The following is a 15,744-nucleotide window of genomic DNA, read 5'->3' as shown; positions in this document are numbered from 1 at the left end:
TTACGAGTACAATAGTTACAATGAGTAATTATTATTAACGTACAAGATATTACAAGAAGCAAGAAAAATAAATAAATAACATAATACTTACATTTTTGATTGAATATTAACAATTCTAGCTTCAGAAAACTTCCATTTATATATTACCTTATTTCGTAGATTCATTTACAAATTATGAGATATCAAATTCTTTTAGGCCGCTCAGTTTCTATTTACATAACGAAAAAAGTAAAACCACGCACATTATTGATTCTATCTATATTGATAGAAGTCGCTCCACTTGCATTATAAATATCAAGGTCAACAATAACAATATATTATTTTGTCCTTTTTAGAACCGTTCTCTGAAATTTAAAAAGAACAAGAAAATATTAAGTCAACTTAATAATTCTATATCGCAAATGTGATAACTCATTTAAAAAATATAAAATTCTTAACTGCTACAAAAATTGCCTTGTTTTTTTTTTTACTGTAAATTGATTTTGACAGATAGTTTAATTTATTAACTAACTAGTAGATCCGGCAATGCTTCGCTATTGCTATATATATTATATATATATATATATATAGAGAGAGAGAGAGAGAGAGAGAGAGAGAATTTTAAATGAACACAATTGAAAATTTAAAAAAATTAAAAAACTGAACTTCACAAATGTTACCTTTCATTTATTCTCCTTCCCCTTTTCCCTTTCCAACTTCTACCTTTCACCCTCCTCCCTCGCCCCTCTCACAGTTTCCTTTTTACCCTTTCCCCTTTTCTCTTTCCGCCTTTTCCTCTTTTCCCCTTCTCCATTTTTCCCTTTTGCCCGCGCGTAAATCGGTCCATTAGTTTTTTGGTCTTTAGCGGACACACATACGAACATACCTTTTATATATATATATATATATAAAATAAAAAAGTCTGTTTGTATATTTGTTTCGTAAATTTCTCGACACCGGCCCAACCTAACGGGTATAGTTTTTGCAAAAATATTTCTTTTCACGTACCTAATATTCGTATTCTGAATATGAACCAAATCGGTTCATAAATATAATTTTTCTAAATATGTCAACCCCAGCGCCATTTAGCGGGTTCATTTTTTTCAGAGATAATTTATTTTCTTTCCATGTAAGTAAATGTATTAAAAAATATGTATTAACATGTATTAATATCGACGCCAGCGCCACCTAGCAGGTCCAAACTAATTGGGCATGCGCCCAACCATTCCCCAAAGTTTCATCGCTATCGGATGAACGGTTTAGGAAGGCATAAGAGAAATACAGACAGACAAACATTCATTTTTATATATATAGATAAAAATATTAACCAAGATTGTAACTAGTGCTTCTTTCAGTAAAAATAATAAGATGGCAAAAGCTCCATAACTTTCCCGGATTCGCATGATGAATCTATTTCAAATGCAATAATGAGTTTTTAAATATTACTTGTATTAAAATATTACTTTACTTAAAATCGACCAAATAAATTATGAAATAGAAACGATTTTAAAAATCATTTTTAAATAATAAATTTATTAACAATTTTAGAAATCGATTCCTACAGTGTCCGTAGAGGTTCAGGTGATATTTCACTAGCTGCTACCGAAAATATCAATGTTGGCTCATGGAAAATTAATAGCTCGTATATCTCCCTTATAAGGAAACATGAAAACATATTAATTACATCTCTTGCGTTAATATAAAATTTGATTAATGATATTAGAAGAAAACGGATATAAAATCGGATATCGCTATGCCCGCTTGTCTGTAGGGGTGAAGACCGGAAAATATGCAGTCTGACAAAACACCTATTTTCGTGCATAATTTTTGCTTCCGCTTTTAACAATTTCGGTTGTCATATCGCAACTGTTTACCGATCTATTTAAATAAATTATGTATCATTTTGTTCACAATAAAAGAATTAATTTAAGACAAAACATTATTCGATAAAACTATTTTGGGAGTTGTTAATGATTAAATACTTTAAATAGTATGTTCGTTCTCGAATTTAGTTTGTTCGTTCATCAGTTTTCATTATTTAAATAAATGTAAAATTTCTTTAAAATATAAGTTTAATAAAAATTGTTAGCATATTTTAATATACAGAAAAATCGTTTCGTTTGTAATTATAGTTAACAATAGAGAAGCTATTACAATACCGACGTAGTCGCAGACTTCAATTTTAACTTTTGATAAATAATAAAATGACGATCAATTATAATTGAATTATGGTAGTTTTATAAGTTTAATCATAATTATATTCCTCTTGAAGACGGCAGAATAGCCGAAACCGCTCGAAGAAAGTAAATCGGAATTTGGCAAGCTGTTTTTAAAATTATATATAAGTAATTATAACAAACGGTCCCATATTCGATTCTAACTGATAATAAAGCATTTTCAGTTAGGATCAATATGTTCTTTGACCCTGACTGAAAATGATCGATTAGTCGCACAGATATATTTTACGAGGTCAGTAAATAAAGTAATGAGACCGGTTCAGCAAAACATTTTACTTAAAATACGTAGCAGTGATGGGACTCACTGCTACTGAAGGAATATCCTTCAGATGATCGGTTACATTTTATTTTTCTATATTCTCTTCTGTCCCAAAACGGTGTCCTTTGAGGTGTTTTTTTAAACACTGGAACAGGAAAGAGTCGCAGGGACTCAAGTCAGGTGAATAAGGTGGCTGATGAACTACAGGAATGTTTTTTTTTTGCTAAAAATTCTCCCTAGAAGATTGTGGCACACTTCCACCCTGTTATTTCTCTGTTCAACAGTGACGTTTTTTGGGACCAATTTTACACAAACCATTTTCATGTCCGGTTCGTTTGTCAAAATTTGATGGGCTGTGGAATTATTCAAATTCCAAGTGTTCTGCAATCATTCTGATAGTTAATCGCCGGTCGTATCGTATCAAGTTTCTGATTCGGTCAACGTAGTCTTCACTTTTTGGCGTTAACGGTCTTCCAGAGCGTGGATCGTCCGCAACTGATTTCTAGCCATCTGAAAATGCTTTAACCACCTAAAAACTTGGGCTCGTGACAGAAAGTAATCTCCATACGCCCTTTTCAAATTTTAAAGTTTCAGTAGCATTATCGCTAAGTTTAACGCAAAACTTGATTGCACACCGTTGTTCATAATTATTATCACTCATTTTTGTTACGCACAACAAAAAAACTCGTTTCACAAAAAGTTTGTTTATATCTCACGTGGCAACAGTAGAATAAAAATATTAATACCTAATTTCAGTTGTTCATATAACTTTACAATGTTGCCACTTTGGTTGCCAAAAAAAAAAAAACTGTCTCATTATTTTATTTACAGACCTCGTAAATCACAGTTTTCGCATTTTAAGATATATACTGCCTGTTTGTCTAAATTATATTTTACTGTACTAAAAGGATCTTTATTATTTATATACTTTATTATTTTATTATTAGTTGTATATGCTGAATTTAATTCAAATGATTTAAATATTTTATTAAATTTCTTATAGTTTATATTATATTATATTTTAACATATTCTTTTGTTGTATTATTTTTTTGTTTATTTTATCTTTTACGTATATTTTATTTATTACTTTGGTGTATAATTTATTTATTAAATTTGCATTGTATCCATTTCTTACAGCAATAAGTTTGGAATGGAATGGTATACAAAGTTGGCGGGAGTTTATAGTTTCTCCCTACGGATCACAGAACCTGGACAGAGTCCCTTGCTGCTGGATGAATCTATCGGGCGTGTTTTTAAAGTTTTATTTTAAGTGACGGGTGTAATTTTTCAATTTTGTGTTTTAAAGACGGATTTAATTGCATTCCAATCCGTTGTTAAACCAGCGTTATCGAACCCATTTTATGGGCCGACCGCGTTAGGCTAGGCTTATGAAACCTGTCCTCCCGACGTAATTCCCCTTCAGACCGTCCACTGAAGTCCTTTCGGTGCTAACGCTTCATAGGCTAGCAGGAATAAGCCACAACGGGGCACTAACTATATGGAGGGAGCACAATATGTTTAATGTTATTTATTTTTACATTATTATGTTTTAAATATTTTATTGCTCTATAAATTAATGAATTAAAAGTTGCAGTTTTTTGATTCCAAGGATGAAAGCACTATTGCTATATTCGAGAACGACATATTATTTAAATTGCTAACAATAATTAATGATTATCGGGTTGGCCAAACTGCTTATATTATTTTATATTATCATAACTGAGATTACTTTATTGACGACAAGACGTATTCTACTTTAACGTACGAGTTATTTTAATTTTATTACTAAAACGAATTATTACAATATATTTACAAATTAAATAAAAACAAACTAGATTGTTATTTACAAGTAAATATATATAAAGTTTTACTTAATTTGCAGTATTTTATTTCTACTATTTTAAATTAATTTTTACACATCTTATAATTAAATGGATATTCTTGAAGATGGATAATAACCGGTAAGCGCTCGAGTAATCGGTAATCGGTAAGAACGATTTAAACTTCTATATGTTATAAATAATTTAAGTGGCCCCCAGTTAAGAATTTTCAAACTTATTTATTTTGTAGATGTTGTTTACATACACACTTATATTAAAAATATCTAAATCCTTTATAAAATATAAATTTAAACTGTAAAAATACAAAATGGTAAACAGACGAGAAAATGAAGCGAGAAAGGGGATTTGTCCACATTAAATTTTTGTTGTTTATTTTAATGACCTGAATCAGTCTCTTAAGTTTGGTCAAAACCTTCCGGGGCATTCTGTCGAGAAAAATATTAAACGACTGTTATATGGATACTAGGATGCTCCCCTTGTCCGATGGGGTCAAAAATCAGGCCAAAACTGAGATATACATGTGTGAAGATATTTGTGACAAATTTCAACGTTTTTATTCGAGGACTTTTGAGATAATAATTTACAAATAATCTTGAATATCCTCCTACCCCTAACTCTTCACCGATTTGAAATTTTGGATTTTAAATCGGGCCAATACACATACGTACATACATCTTTCAGAAACATTTTTTTTTTAACTCTTGAATTCAAAGGTCCTGAAACCCAACATCAAGATTCTGGACTATATATCGTACTTTCTCTTTACAGCTGCTATATAGCAGCAACAGTTTGCAGTCTATAAAGTTTAAACAACTATTCTGAAAAAAAAAACATGCATACACTGAAATGAAGAAAGTATCTTTCTTCTCTAGAAAGACACTAAGACCAGTATCATTTCATGATGCATGATATTTATGAGGGAAAAATGATTTTTATGATATATTATTCTGACATTTTTTTGACGTAAAAAAAGATCCATTAAAACTAAAATTAGGTTAGGTTTCATTTCATTGAAACAGATAATAAAAATAAAAATTTAAAATAATATTAAAAAAGGTAATTAAACTGATTTTTTTTAACTGCCCTAAAAAATTAAACAATTTTATTTTCGTTTGTTTAAATTTTTACTTTTGTAGTCGATTTAAAATAACAAATCATTTCAAACAACCTATAGTTTTAACATATAGTTTAATTTGACGTAAACTTAAAAAAATTAAAGATGAATTAAAAGTCTATTAATTTTGTCTTTTTCGCTGTGTTTTTCAACTCTGATTTATTACTTCCTTGTACAACAAGGAAATATTGTGATCGCGAAAAATGTCAGTTTTCAGATTACACCGGAAATATCCATTTTGACCATCCCAGAATGTATTTTGACTAGTTTCGGTGTGACATCTGTACGTACGTATATGCGTAGGTATCACGCATAACTGAAAAACGATTAGCCGTAGGATGTTAAAATTTTGGACTTAGGACTCTTGTAACATCCAGTTGGGCACCTCCCTTTGTATTGCAATTGACTGAACCAAAAGTGTCCAAAAAAGCCCAAAATCCAAACAATTTTTTATTTTGGACTTTTTTTTTAACTGCAGTAATAAGCCCTCATCGAAAGATTTTCAACGATATATCAGAAGTAGTACTTATTCTCATCGGTTCCAGAATTATAACCAAATAAAATTTTAATTAATTAAATATTTGGATCTTACAAGGGGAAGGCACATCGGTTCAAATTCGACTTCATCTCCTTTTTTAAACTTTTTTTTTGTAATTTAGATATATTGATTTACTAATAAATTACTAACCTCTAATTGCAAACAAATTTTTACGATAAATAATAACAATAAAAACAAAAATATGAAAAATATACCAGAAGTTATTAATGAAATAAAATTTTTGGCACTTTTCATTTTAAAAACATGTGTATATTAATTTAATAGGCGTACACGGAAGCCATGTGATGTTCACATCAGATTTTGTTTTATTTTAATTTTAAATATTTGTATCGGCGATAAACGAAATTTATTTAATAATTTTTCTTAAAATCGTGTACGATTACCGTACGTGTACCGAGGAATAAGTATTTTAAGAAATTTTCTATCTGTTCTGTAGAATTATATAAAGCTAATCGACCAATCGGCGTGCAGAATCAAGACAATAAACCCAAACTTCTTCCTCTTTTTTAATCAAATATGTTCATTAAAATTCTATTTTCTATACGGAAACTAGTATAATTTAACAAATAAGAAATATTTTTAATAATTCAAGTGGAAATGAAATAAAAGATTATTTCATAAAATTGGAATTCCCACGACGTAACTAACCGGCGGATAAACCAACTAGCGAGCGATTAATAAAGCAACAGGTTTTTTAATCTACATCCAATTGTGTTTTAAACCGAAGCGTAAATGAAATATTTATTACGAAAACAATAGACTACATAAAATTTAACAAACCAATCGTATTTTAAATAGTTATAATTCTTCAACGTGACGTAATATTAGAAAATGCTATCCAGCCAACCTAAGTGCAGAATCGAAAAATCGAATATCTACTATTGCCCCACCGGATTGGTCTAGCGGTTAACTAGTCATCGCAAATCAGCTGATTTCGAAGTCGAGAGTTCTAAGGTTCAAATCCTAGTAATTTTATACAGATTTGAACACTAGATCGTGGATGCCGGTGTTATTTGGTGGAACGGTCGATCTGAGATTGTACAAGACTATACTACATTTACATTCATACATATCATCCTGTGAAATAATCCTTACGATGGTTTCGAAGGCTAAACAAAAAAAGAAAGATTATCTAGAGATAAATAAATTTTTTTCTACGGCTGTATTGTAACGTTGAACTACGCCTCTGGAACTGCATCATAATGAGGGTCATTATGAAAGAAATTTTTATTATGATTCAGGTATTCAACCGATTAAAAACCTATTCTTTTCAAACACTGACCAATCAGAAGCGGATATTGTTTATTGTATCAGACTTTTTTTTTTTTTACTTTTATTTTAATCTTATTTACTGGTTAGCAAGCACAGTTTAATTTTGAACCACACAAATAGGTAACTAAGTTTCTATATTACACTGTTTATCCATCCGTTAGTTATGTCGGATTTTGAACAAGAAATGTCTTTAAGACCGATCAACATTAAATAAAAGGCAGAACTTCTGATTAATAACCTCCTGCCACTGAAATGTTTTAGTGTATTTTTTGACAAATAAAAAAACATATTCCTAAAACATTCTATCGTTGATTTAAATCACTAATCCCAATATTTTTTCAGCCGTAGTAAAAATACGGTATGCAACTCTCTATAATGATCATTAATAGAGTCTTGGGAAGTTTACGAAATTCGCCAAGGCTCATATCGCACGTCACCTCATATAACATTAATGGTTATCATTATAGACTAGTTGCATAATGTACTATTCTTTTCTTTGTTCAAATATTACATTTTTATAAAAATATTATTTTGGTGCGAGAAGTAACAAAATAAAAGTTTATTTTTTTTTAGAAATTTGAATGGAAAAATGTAAAACGTTTTTTAACACATTCTGACTGTCACCGTACGCTTACAAAAATTATTTCTAAACCAATTATATCGTTACAACATTTTGTAGGAATAATTTATGGATTAATGTAATCGGCGTACGACCTTTAATCGAAATTTAGTTTAAGATTTAGAAATATAAATATTATACAAGTTTTTAGCACAACCATTTCAATATGTACATAAGGGAAATTAAGTTAGTGTGAGATATTTCATTATTTAAAATCCTACTTTGCCGTGTACTGTCCTAGTTGAAAGCAAAAGGTTAACGTACGAACTGCATAAATATCAATTTAATTTCATTATTCGGACTGGATAATTTCACCATTCATTCAATAAATTCTTTAAGATATTTTATAAAAATATAAGTTTCCAAGGTCGTTTTCAATATTGTGGTCATTTAAAAAGAAAAAATCCATTTTGACAAAAAAAAGTCGATATACGCGTTTTAATATTACATGATATTGGAGAGCGAGTCGGTAAGTGGTGCAGACAGACATCTACCCTACAATCAAATCTCCAATCATATTTTTCTTATTTTAGTCACAATAAATAACTCAAGTCGATGATATTACTATATAGAGTAGATTAATAAAGAAGCAACTTATTTGAAGTACTGTATATTACGAACCACTTGATGAAAAAATTTTATTTTATACCATATCAAAAGTGTTCTTTTCAGAATTATTCTAGAGAATTTCAATTTACGAAGAAAATTTATAGAAATTACACAAAAAAAAAATACTAAATTTTTCGCCGGTTTTTGTGGTAATATAATTTCAACATTTTATAATTTAGTTAATAATAGCTTACATCAAGAATTACCGTTTAATATTTAAGAACAGTTTACTCTTATTTTTCCGATAGTCCTTTTCAATAAAGTGGCCATAAAAAAAAAGATAGAACATTTCTTTGCATTTTGTTTAAACAAAATTACCGGGCGATTCAAAACGGACTTCACAATTTAAAAGCATATAAAAATTTATTGAGATAATTTACACATTCGGTTCCGGTTTCATTTCATAGAAAAACGCATCAAATTTGTCCCCCGACATTCACTTTGGTTCGATATGACCTCTATTTGTAATGCGACATACATCCACCTGAAGTCAATTTCATTTCAGACTGTAGCCAGCAAGTCGGGCGTTACCTCTGCAGTTGCGGCGTTAATTCAAAGTCTTAGCTCAACAAGATCGGCTAGCAAAGGAGGTACATAAATCCGATCTTTAATGAAATCTCAAAAAAAAATCTAGAGGAGTCAAATCTGGGGAGGATGGTCATGTAATTGGGCATTTACGATCGTTCCACCAACCTGAGAATCGAGAAAATTTGTACTTCTAAGCGGTAGTGAGGTGGTGTCCCCCCTTGCTGATAGTAATGGAGTCCATCTTGGTCATCATCGTCTAACTGGGTAATTAGAAAATTATGAAACACATCCACCCAGATAAACGATACCGTTTGTGGTTGCATCCTGGAAGAATAAGCAGTATAGTCTGTTTGCTCGGGGCGTAAAAATATATTAACCTTAGGGCTATCACGAATGCGTTGCAAATTTTCACGAGCGGTTTCGCTACCCTATATTCGACAGTTGTGGATTTTCACCTTATCGCTTATGTGAAACGTCGACTCATCACTAAAAATTACACGGTATAAAAACGTATCATCTCGGCAATTCTATCCATCATTTCCATACAATACTGTTGCCGAGCAACTTTGTCGTTATCTGTAATGTGTTGAACCACGTTTAGTTTTTATGTCCTCAAGTGCAATCGTTTTCGTAACACGCACCAAACAGTCGTTTGTGGAATGCCAGTCTCACGTGACGCACGTAGAGTTGATTTCATCGGACTACGTGCAAAAAACCTATCTACGAGTTGTTGTTCCACAGCATCTTCAGGGATACGCGGGCGTCTTGGTGATTTTGTATGTTTAACAGAATAATCTCTATCAACACGTAAATAGTACGCTTACTAGGAGGCTCCCTACCGTAGTCTCTACGAAAATTACGTTGAACTGCAGTTGCCGACTGCAAATCGTGAAACCAAAACAAACAGCCATCACGTTCCCCACCAGTATGCGTATCCAATTCTAACAAAACTGGTTACAACGCTGGTGGACGAATTCGGTATTAATGAACTATGCGAATGAAAACTTGGTGTACGAAATGAGATCTCAACCGAATCTGTAAGTTATCTAAATACATTTTTATATGTTTTTAAATCTGTGAAGTCCTTTTTGAATTACCCGGCATTACAGTATAATTTCATAATTTTACAATGGGACTGCTTCATATTTTCCATTAAAACTGCTGATAATCTCGGGTTTCTATAATACAAGATCGTATCTCTTGCTTTACACGGCAACAAATAGAAACCAGCTATATAAAAAAATACAATGTTTATTGTAATTCACGCTGGCGAGAAATGAAATAACAATATACATAAATCACTGTAAAAGAAAACGTTAATGTTTTGGTAAAAAATTAAATCGAATAAAATTATTATTTTAACACATTATTTGCGAAGTCTTAGAAAAATGAAAATAAATAACTTTGTTTTCAACTTAAAAAAAAAAACAGTCCAAATTTTCATACACTGGGTTTCAAAAAACATTTGCTCGGTTTTTATTTTAAAAACCGATCTTAAAATAAAGTATTAAAATAAATATTGTACTCGTAAAAAGACGACAATTGTAACAAAAAAAAAAGTACTAAAACCGATTGAAATTTTTAAATTTTCAGACGAACAGTAGTAGAATCAAATAGAAAGAAATTTTATATTATTTCACGTTTTGTCACCTCTATGATTTATGTATGAAATATGATGAAGTATGAATATCAAAGTTACAGCAGTAATATAAATACAAAGGGTACGAAGGGAACAACAGGAAAGAGGGGGACGAAGAGGGAAAAGATACATAAAGGAAAAGAGGGAGTAGGAGAAATATATATATAACGCCGAGTATAAAACCCCCTTCGTTCTCTTCCATCCGGTACGGACCGAGCATCGCAGCAGACTTCACCGGCCGCAGCCGGCGGCACCGTCATTATCTATGCAGATGGACCGGGTTCTTTGTCTGACGAGTTTAGCTGTCGGCCAGATCAATGGGGGGCCCCGGGATACACTGTCTAACGAGCCCTCCAGGGGCCCACCTGCCCGCTCAACCCTCGACTCACGCCTTTTGTGCATTCTCTTATAAACTTTAATACTAACAGTAATACTACTAATATTACTGCCGGTTCACTTACATAACTCTTCGACATCTATTACATCTACTAACACACGCACAAATCCTTTCAGAGAGAGAGAGATGCCCAGAACTTATCTATTAATCAATTTGCCTAAATTATAAAGTAGTTCCTGATAACCTCTCAATAAATGCTATTCTTGTTTACCGCCTCTGTTTTCTCTTAAAATTAATCGCAAGAAGAGAATTAAATACCCAGCAATTTAAAATAAATATGAAAAAAAATCTACTATATGTTGTTGCTCAATCATTTTCTGTGGAATATATTAATGAAATCTTAAAAAAAAAACGTATATTATATATGCATTAGTTAATACATTATTTTATAAAAAGAGTAATCCATTCACTAAAATAAAATATAAGAATGATAAAATACGTTTTTTAAATCGTTTTATTTTATTAAATAACGTTAAGTAAACTTCAGTAAAAGCCTAAAATAGTATAACAGTTTTTACACAAGGATCTTATCTAGATTAAGCAATCACGAATTATATTGAACGAAATGTTAATTATTTTAAATCAAGATTCTGTAAACAGACTAAATATTACCGTACGTAAAAATATAGATCCGCGGTTCGTACAATTCTAATTTAAAAACATATACTTAATGAGATTCAAAAAAATGTTAAGTTGTATTTTGATCGTAGGATAATACAAAATATAAGGCTTGCTGGAAGAAAGGAGCAAAAATGCGGTACATCGTACTTCTACGTCTTCAATAAAAGCGATTCGTACAATAGATAATGATGAACGAAAAAAAAGTTATTCTAAAATTATTATTAAACGCTAAACTAGATCAAACAAAGTTCGGAAAATTAAAATTATAACTTTAATTAATAATCTTTGAAATATAACTAAAAAATTACCATTCATTACAAAATAATTTAAAATATCGTGGTAGCATAAAGGTTAATTTTCTTTTCTTCATATAAAAGGCTAATAAATCGAGATCTTGCCGTACCTGTCAGTTAAAGGCTGACAGTTTCTTTGTGCTCTCTCTCGTCCACCATTTGTGACCAAGAACAACGAATTCAAAACAGAACGTTAACCTAACATTAACAAATATTACATATACTACTGCTTTACGGGCAAGAAACAGCCAAGAACGGATTTCGACCGAATAATGTTATGACTATCAGATTATCAAACAACTTGCTCACTCATTTTAATTGTAATGTTATTGTGATGATACATATATTACTAATCCGTATTTATAGTATCTTAAAACAATTTAACAAATACGGAAATCAGCCAAAAATAAATTAATTTCATGTCGAAGTTTTTTTAGGGGGAAAAAAACAGTTCCAAACAACATTAATTTAGTAATGTCTCAAGCGGCCAACAACTAACGTAGATTTAATTTACCAAATCATTTATCTTAACCGTTTGGTCAGTACCTTTACAATTGAAACCTAACCCCGATGATAACCTTTAACGCTACAAACTCTTCTCGTGTTACTCATTTTGCAGTAAGGAATAAAATTATAGTTATTTACACATCGGAAATGCAGCTAGAAATCACATTAAAAAAAAGCAATAGATATGACCGTCACAATAATGCACGAACCATCGTTCCTTTCTTTACTAAAGCTAAATTAAGAAAACCAGGATCGAGCAGTCTGGTTTGGGAAATACACAGGTTTCATCCGAACCCAACCATAGCAAACATACTCAACTTCAACCAATTATAGGGTGAGGTACAAACTGTTCCATTGAAACAAATAATATAAATTTGTAAGAAATGGTAACTCAGTTTTGGCAATACCTACGCCTACCTGAAAAAATCAGATTAAAACACTATAAAAATATCCTTTCTTTTTCCTGTTTAGCCTCCGGTAACTACCGTTTAGATAATTCTTCAGAGGATGAATGAGGATGATATGTATGAGTGTAAATGAAGTGTAGTCTTGTACATTCTCAGTTCGACCAATACTGAGATGTGTGGTTAATTGAAACCCAACCACCAAAGAACACCGGTATCCACGATCTAATATTCAAATCCTTGTAAAAATAACTGGCTTTACTAGGACTTGAACGCTGTAACTCTCGACTTCAAAATCAGCTGATTTGGGAAGACGCGTTAACCACTAGACCAACCCGGTGGGTACAATAAAAATATCCGGACAGGGCAGATCTCACCTCTTGCTTGAAACTTAACCTTCCCGCCAATTCTAGGATTAGCAATGGCCCCTCACGAGTTCATATATATAAAAAAAAAACGACCGATCTAGTGGACGAACCTTTTACAATTATCACATGAGATTCCCTTCGGCGAAGGGTGTTAATTACATCCTCCAAAAACTAGGGTCCCATCAGGCGCATTTCTGATAGACAGGCACTAATACGACAGGCCTTCAGGAGAATCGTGTAGGGAAAAAGACGCAAATACATCGCTAGTCTCTCATTGCGTTCCGAACGAACTTTTACACGTTATCTCCACGTCAACCAAGGTTAACAGTCGTCCTCGGTCGTAAGGTCTCTACTGAGGATCAACGGCAACTTGCAATCATATATCCGAGCCGCATCTTCCTGAATTTAGCTCGCTGCACCACCACAAAACGTGAAACCAGTTTTTTGACTTCGGAAATAAAAATGTTGTCATCATTTTTAATTTTTTTGTTGATTATACATCAAAGAAGGGTAATAGAATTTCAAGGAGAATAAAATGAAATACAACATTGATCACTCGACTTGATTAATGTGCAGTGTATATCTTACTTTATTGTACGTAACGAGACAATAGAAACATCGCTCCTGACAACTATGCTGTTGTGAAAAGTACCAACCATGCAAGAAATGTGAGGAATAAAGTCGTTTTAACCTTTTCACAAAGCTGAACTGTAGCACATTCAGACCGGCTCGAAAAACCTTTTAAAATACAATTAACATTCAATCTTTAAGTCACTAATCACAACAGGAACTATCTGCACTAGTTCGGCAAAGAATGTGTCCAACTTATTTGCTTTTCAAGCATTTTTTCCCAAAAAAACCATCTAAGGAGAAATTTTTCAAATTATTACATTTTTTTTTTTTACTTCAATTTAATGTATGAGTATGGTACACGCTAAATTTAATTTAAATTTTTTTATGGAAATTTCAATAAAATCTCCTAGTAAAGTAAGATATAGCAGTAAAGATTTTTTTTGACAAATTACTCCTACGTTTATTAAAAATAAATATTAAATGAGAATTTTCAACAATATTACAGTTTTATCACAGTAATTTTTACATGAATGAAAGATCAAAATGATCCAATCTATTTAAAATTTAATAATTTATGAGAAAAGAAATATTACAAAGAGCTAAAAATAAATAAATATTAAGGAGTAAAATCAAAGAGATATTATAAAATGGTAAATATATGTTTGAATATAATGTTATATTCAAACATGAATCTCATTACCTCTTTACAGTAAAAGGCAAAGAATACGAAAAAATACAAGTGTCAAACGTGAATCTCATTACCTCTTTATAGTAAAAGGCAAAGAATATGAAAAAATACAAGTGTCAAAGTAATGTTATAATGATAAGGAAAACACCATTAAAAATGACATCGCTAAGAAAAAGAGGTAAAGTTAACACAATAAAAAAAGAGAAATAAAGAAGAAAGCAAAGGAAACGAGGAGGAAAGAGAGGTAATGAAAATATGTCTAAGAATACATTATAAGAAAATTTTGTCATTTTATTACACGTTAAAGTTATCAACACTGAACTGATGAGATTCTAAAAGCACGAGTAATAATAAAAGGGAGGGTTTAATCTTGCTAGTTTATAGGGGTGGTGTGTATATATATATATATATATATATATATATATATATATATCAAAGCAAATGATAACTACCTTGATACTGATGAGAAATAATATCTTTCTAATTAGATAATTTTGCAGGCAACTGATCAAACGATAAATGAAAATTTAACCCACCTAGATCTAATACTATTAGTAATAACTTCTATTAAAAGCACATTAAGTAAACCGCACATTAAAATTTTGACTGTTACACATTTGAGTCACAACTGATCAATTTAATAATGCAAAATATATGGGGGTATACGTTCTGCTCTTTTATACTAAATAAAATATCCTGATTTGATAAAATGCAATTAATTTTTTATTTCAATGAATGATATATCAAAATCATGTTACCTACAATTTTTTAATTATCTATATAACAAACAAAAAAATGCTATAGTAACAATGGTAACAGTTTTCACTTTGATAATTAATTAGGTTATTCTACATATTTCTTCAAATTTTTTTAACTTTATTTTATTTAAACAAGAAAGTCATCACCCAAAGCTGAATTGAATTATGACTTAAGTAAAAGGAACAATGAAATACGATGAAAACATTCTTTACAGTTTGCGTTAACGACAGTGGCGGCTCATGTATAGGCACTGTAGAACTGCAGCAACCCCTATTTCCACTTGATATTATTGATAACATTTCTTTTTTTAAATTCCAAGAACACACCTATGATTGCGTTTATGTAGTCTGTATGGTTCAACATTATTCAAAAGATAAGCTTGAAAGGACAATAATCACTTAAAAGTTCTCAATAGCAACACAGTCAGTTTTTATCAGCCATTTCATAAATCACAACCCTACCGACAATTAACGACCA

General features: G+C 31.1%; 1 protein-coding gene across 1 annotated transcript in view; it reads right to left on the bottom strand.

The window, feature by feature from the left end:
- Positions 1-245: 245 nt before the first annotated feature.
- The window catches only part of Atac1 (Ada2a-containing complex component 1), a 56,435-nt gene continuing 40,936 nt past the window's right edge, over positions 246-15,744 (bottom strand). The window contains exon 8 of the mRNA XM_075372673.1: positions 246-344. Coding sequence (XP_075228788.1) covers positions 301-344 — 44 coding nt within the window. The 3' untranslated portion in view covers positions 246-300. The remainder of the gene's footprint in view (positions 345-15,744) is intronic.

Source organism: Lycorma delicatula, chromosome 8 (assembly GCF_047948215.1).
Source record: "Lycorma delicatula isolate Av1 chromosome 8, ASM4794821v1, whole genome shotgun sequence".
NCBI lineage: Eukaryota > Metazoa > Arthropoda > Insecta > Hemiptera > Fulgoridae > Lycorma > Lycorma delicatula.
The sequence above is the reverse complement of the archived record's forward strand: the minus strand, read 5'-3'. Positions and strand labels throughout refer to the sequence as shown.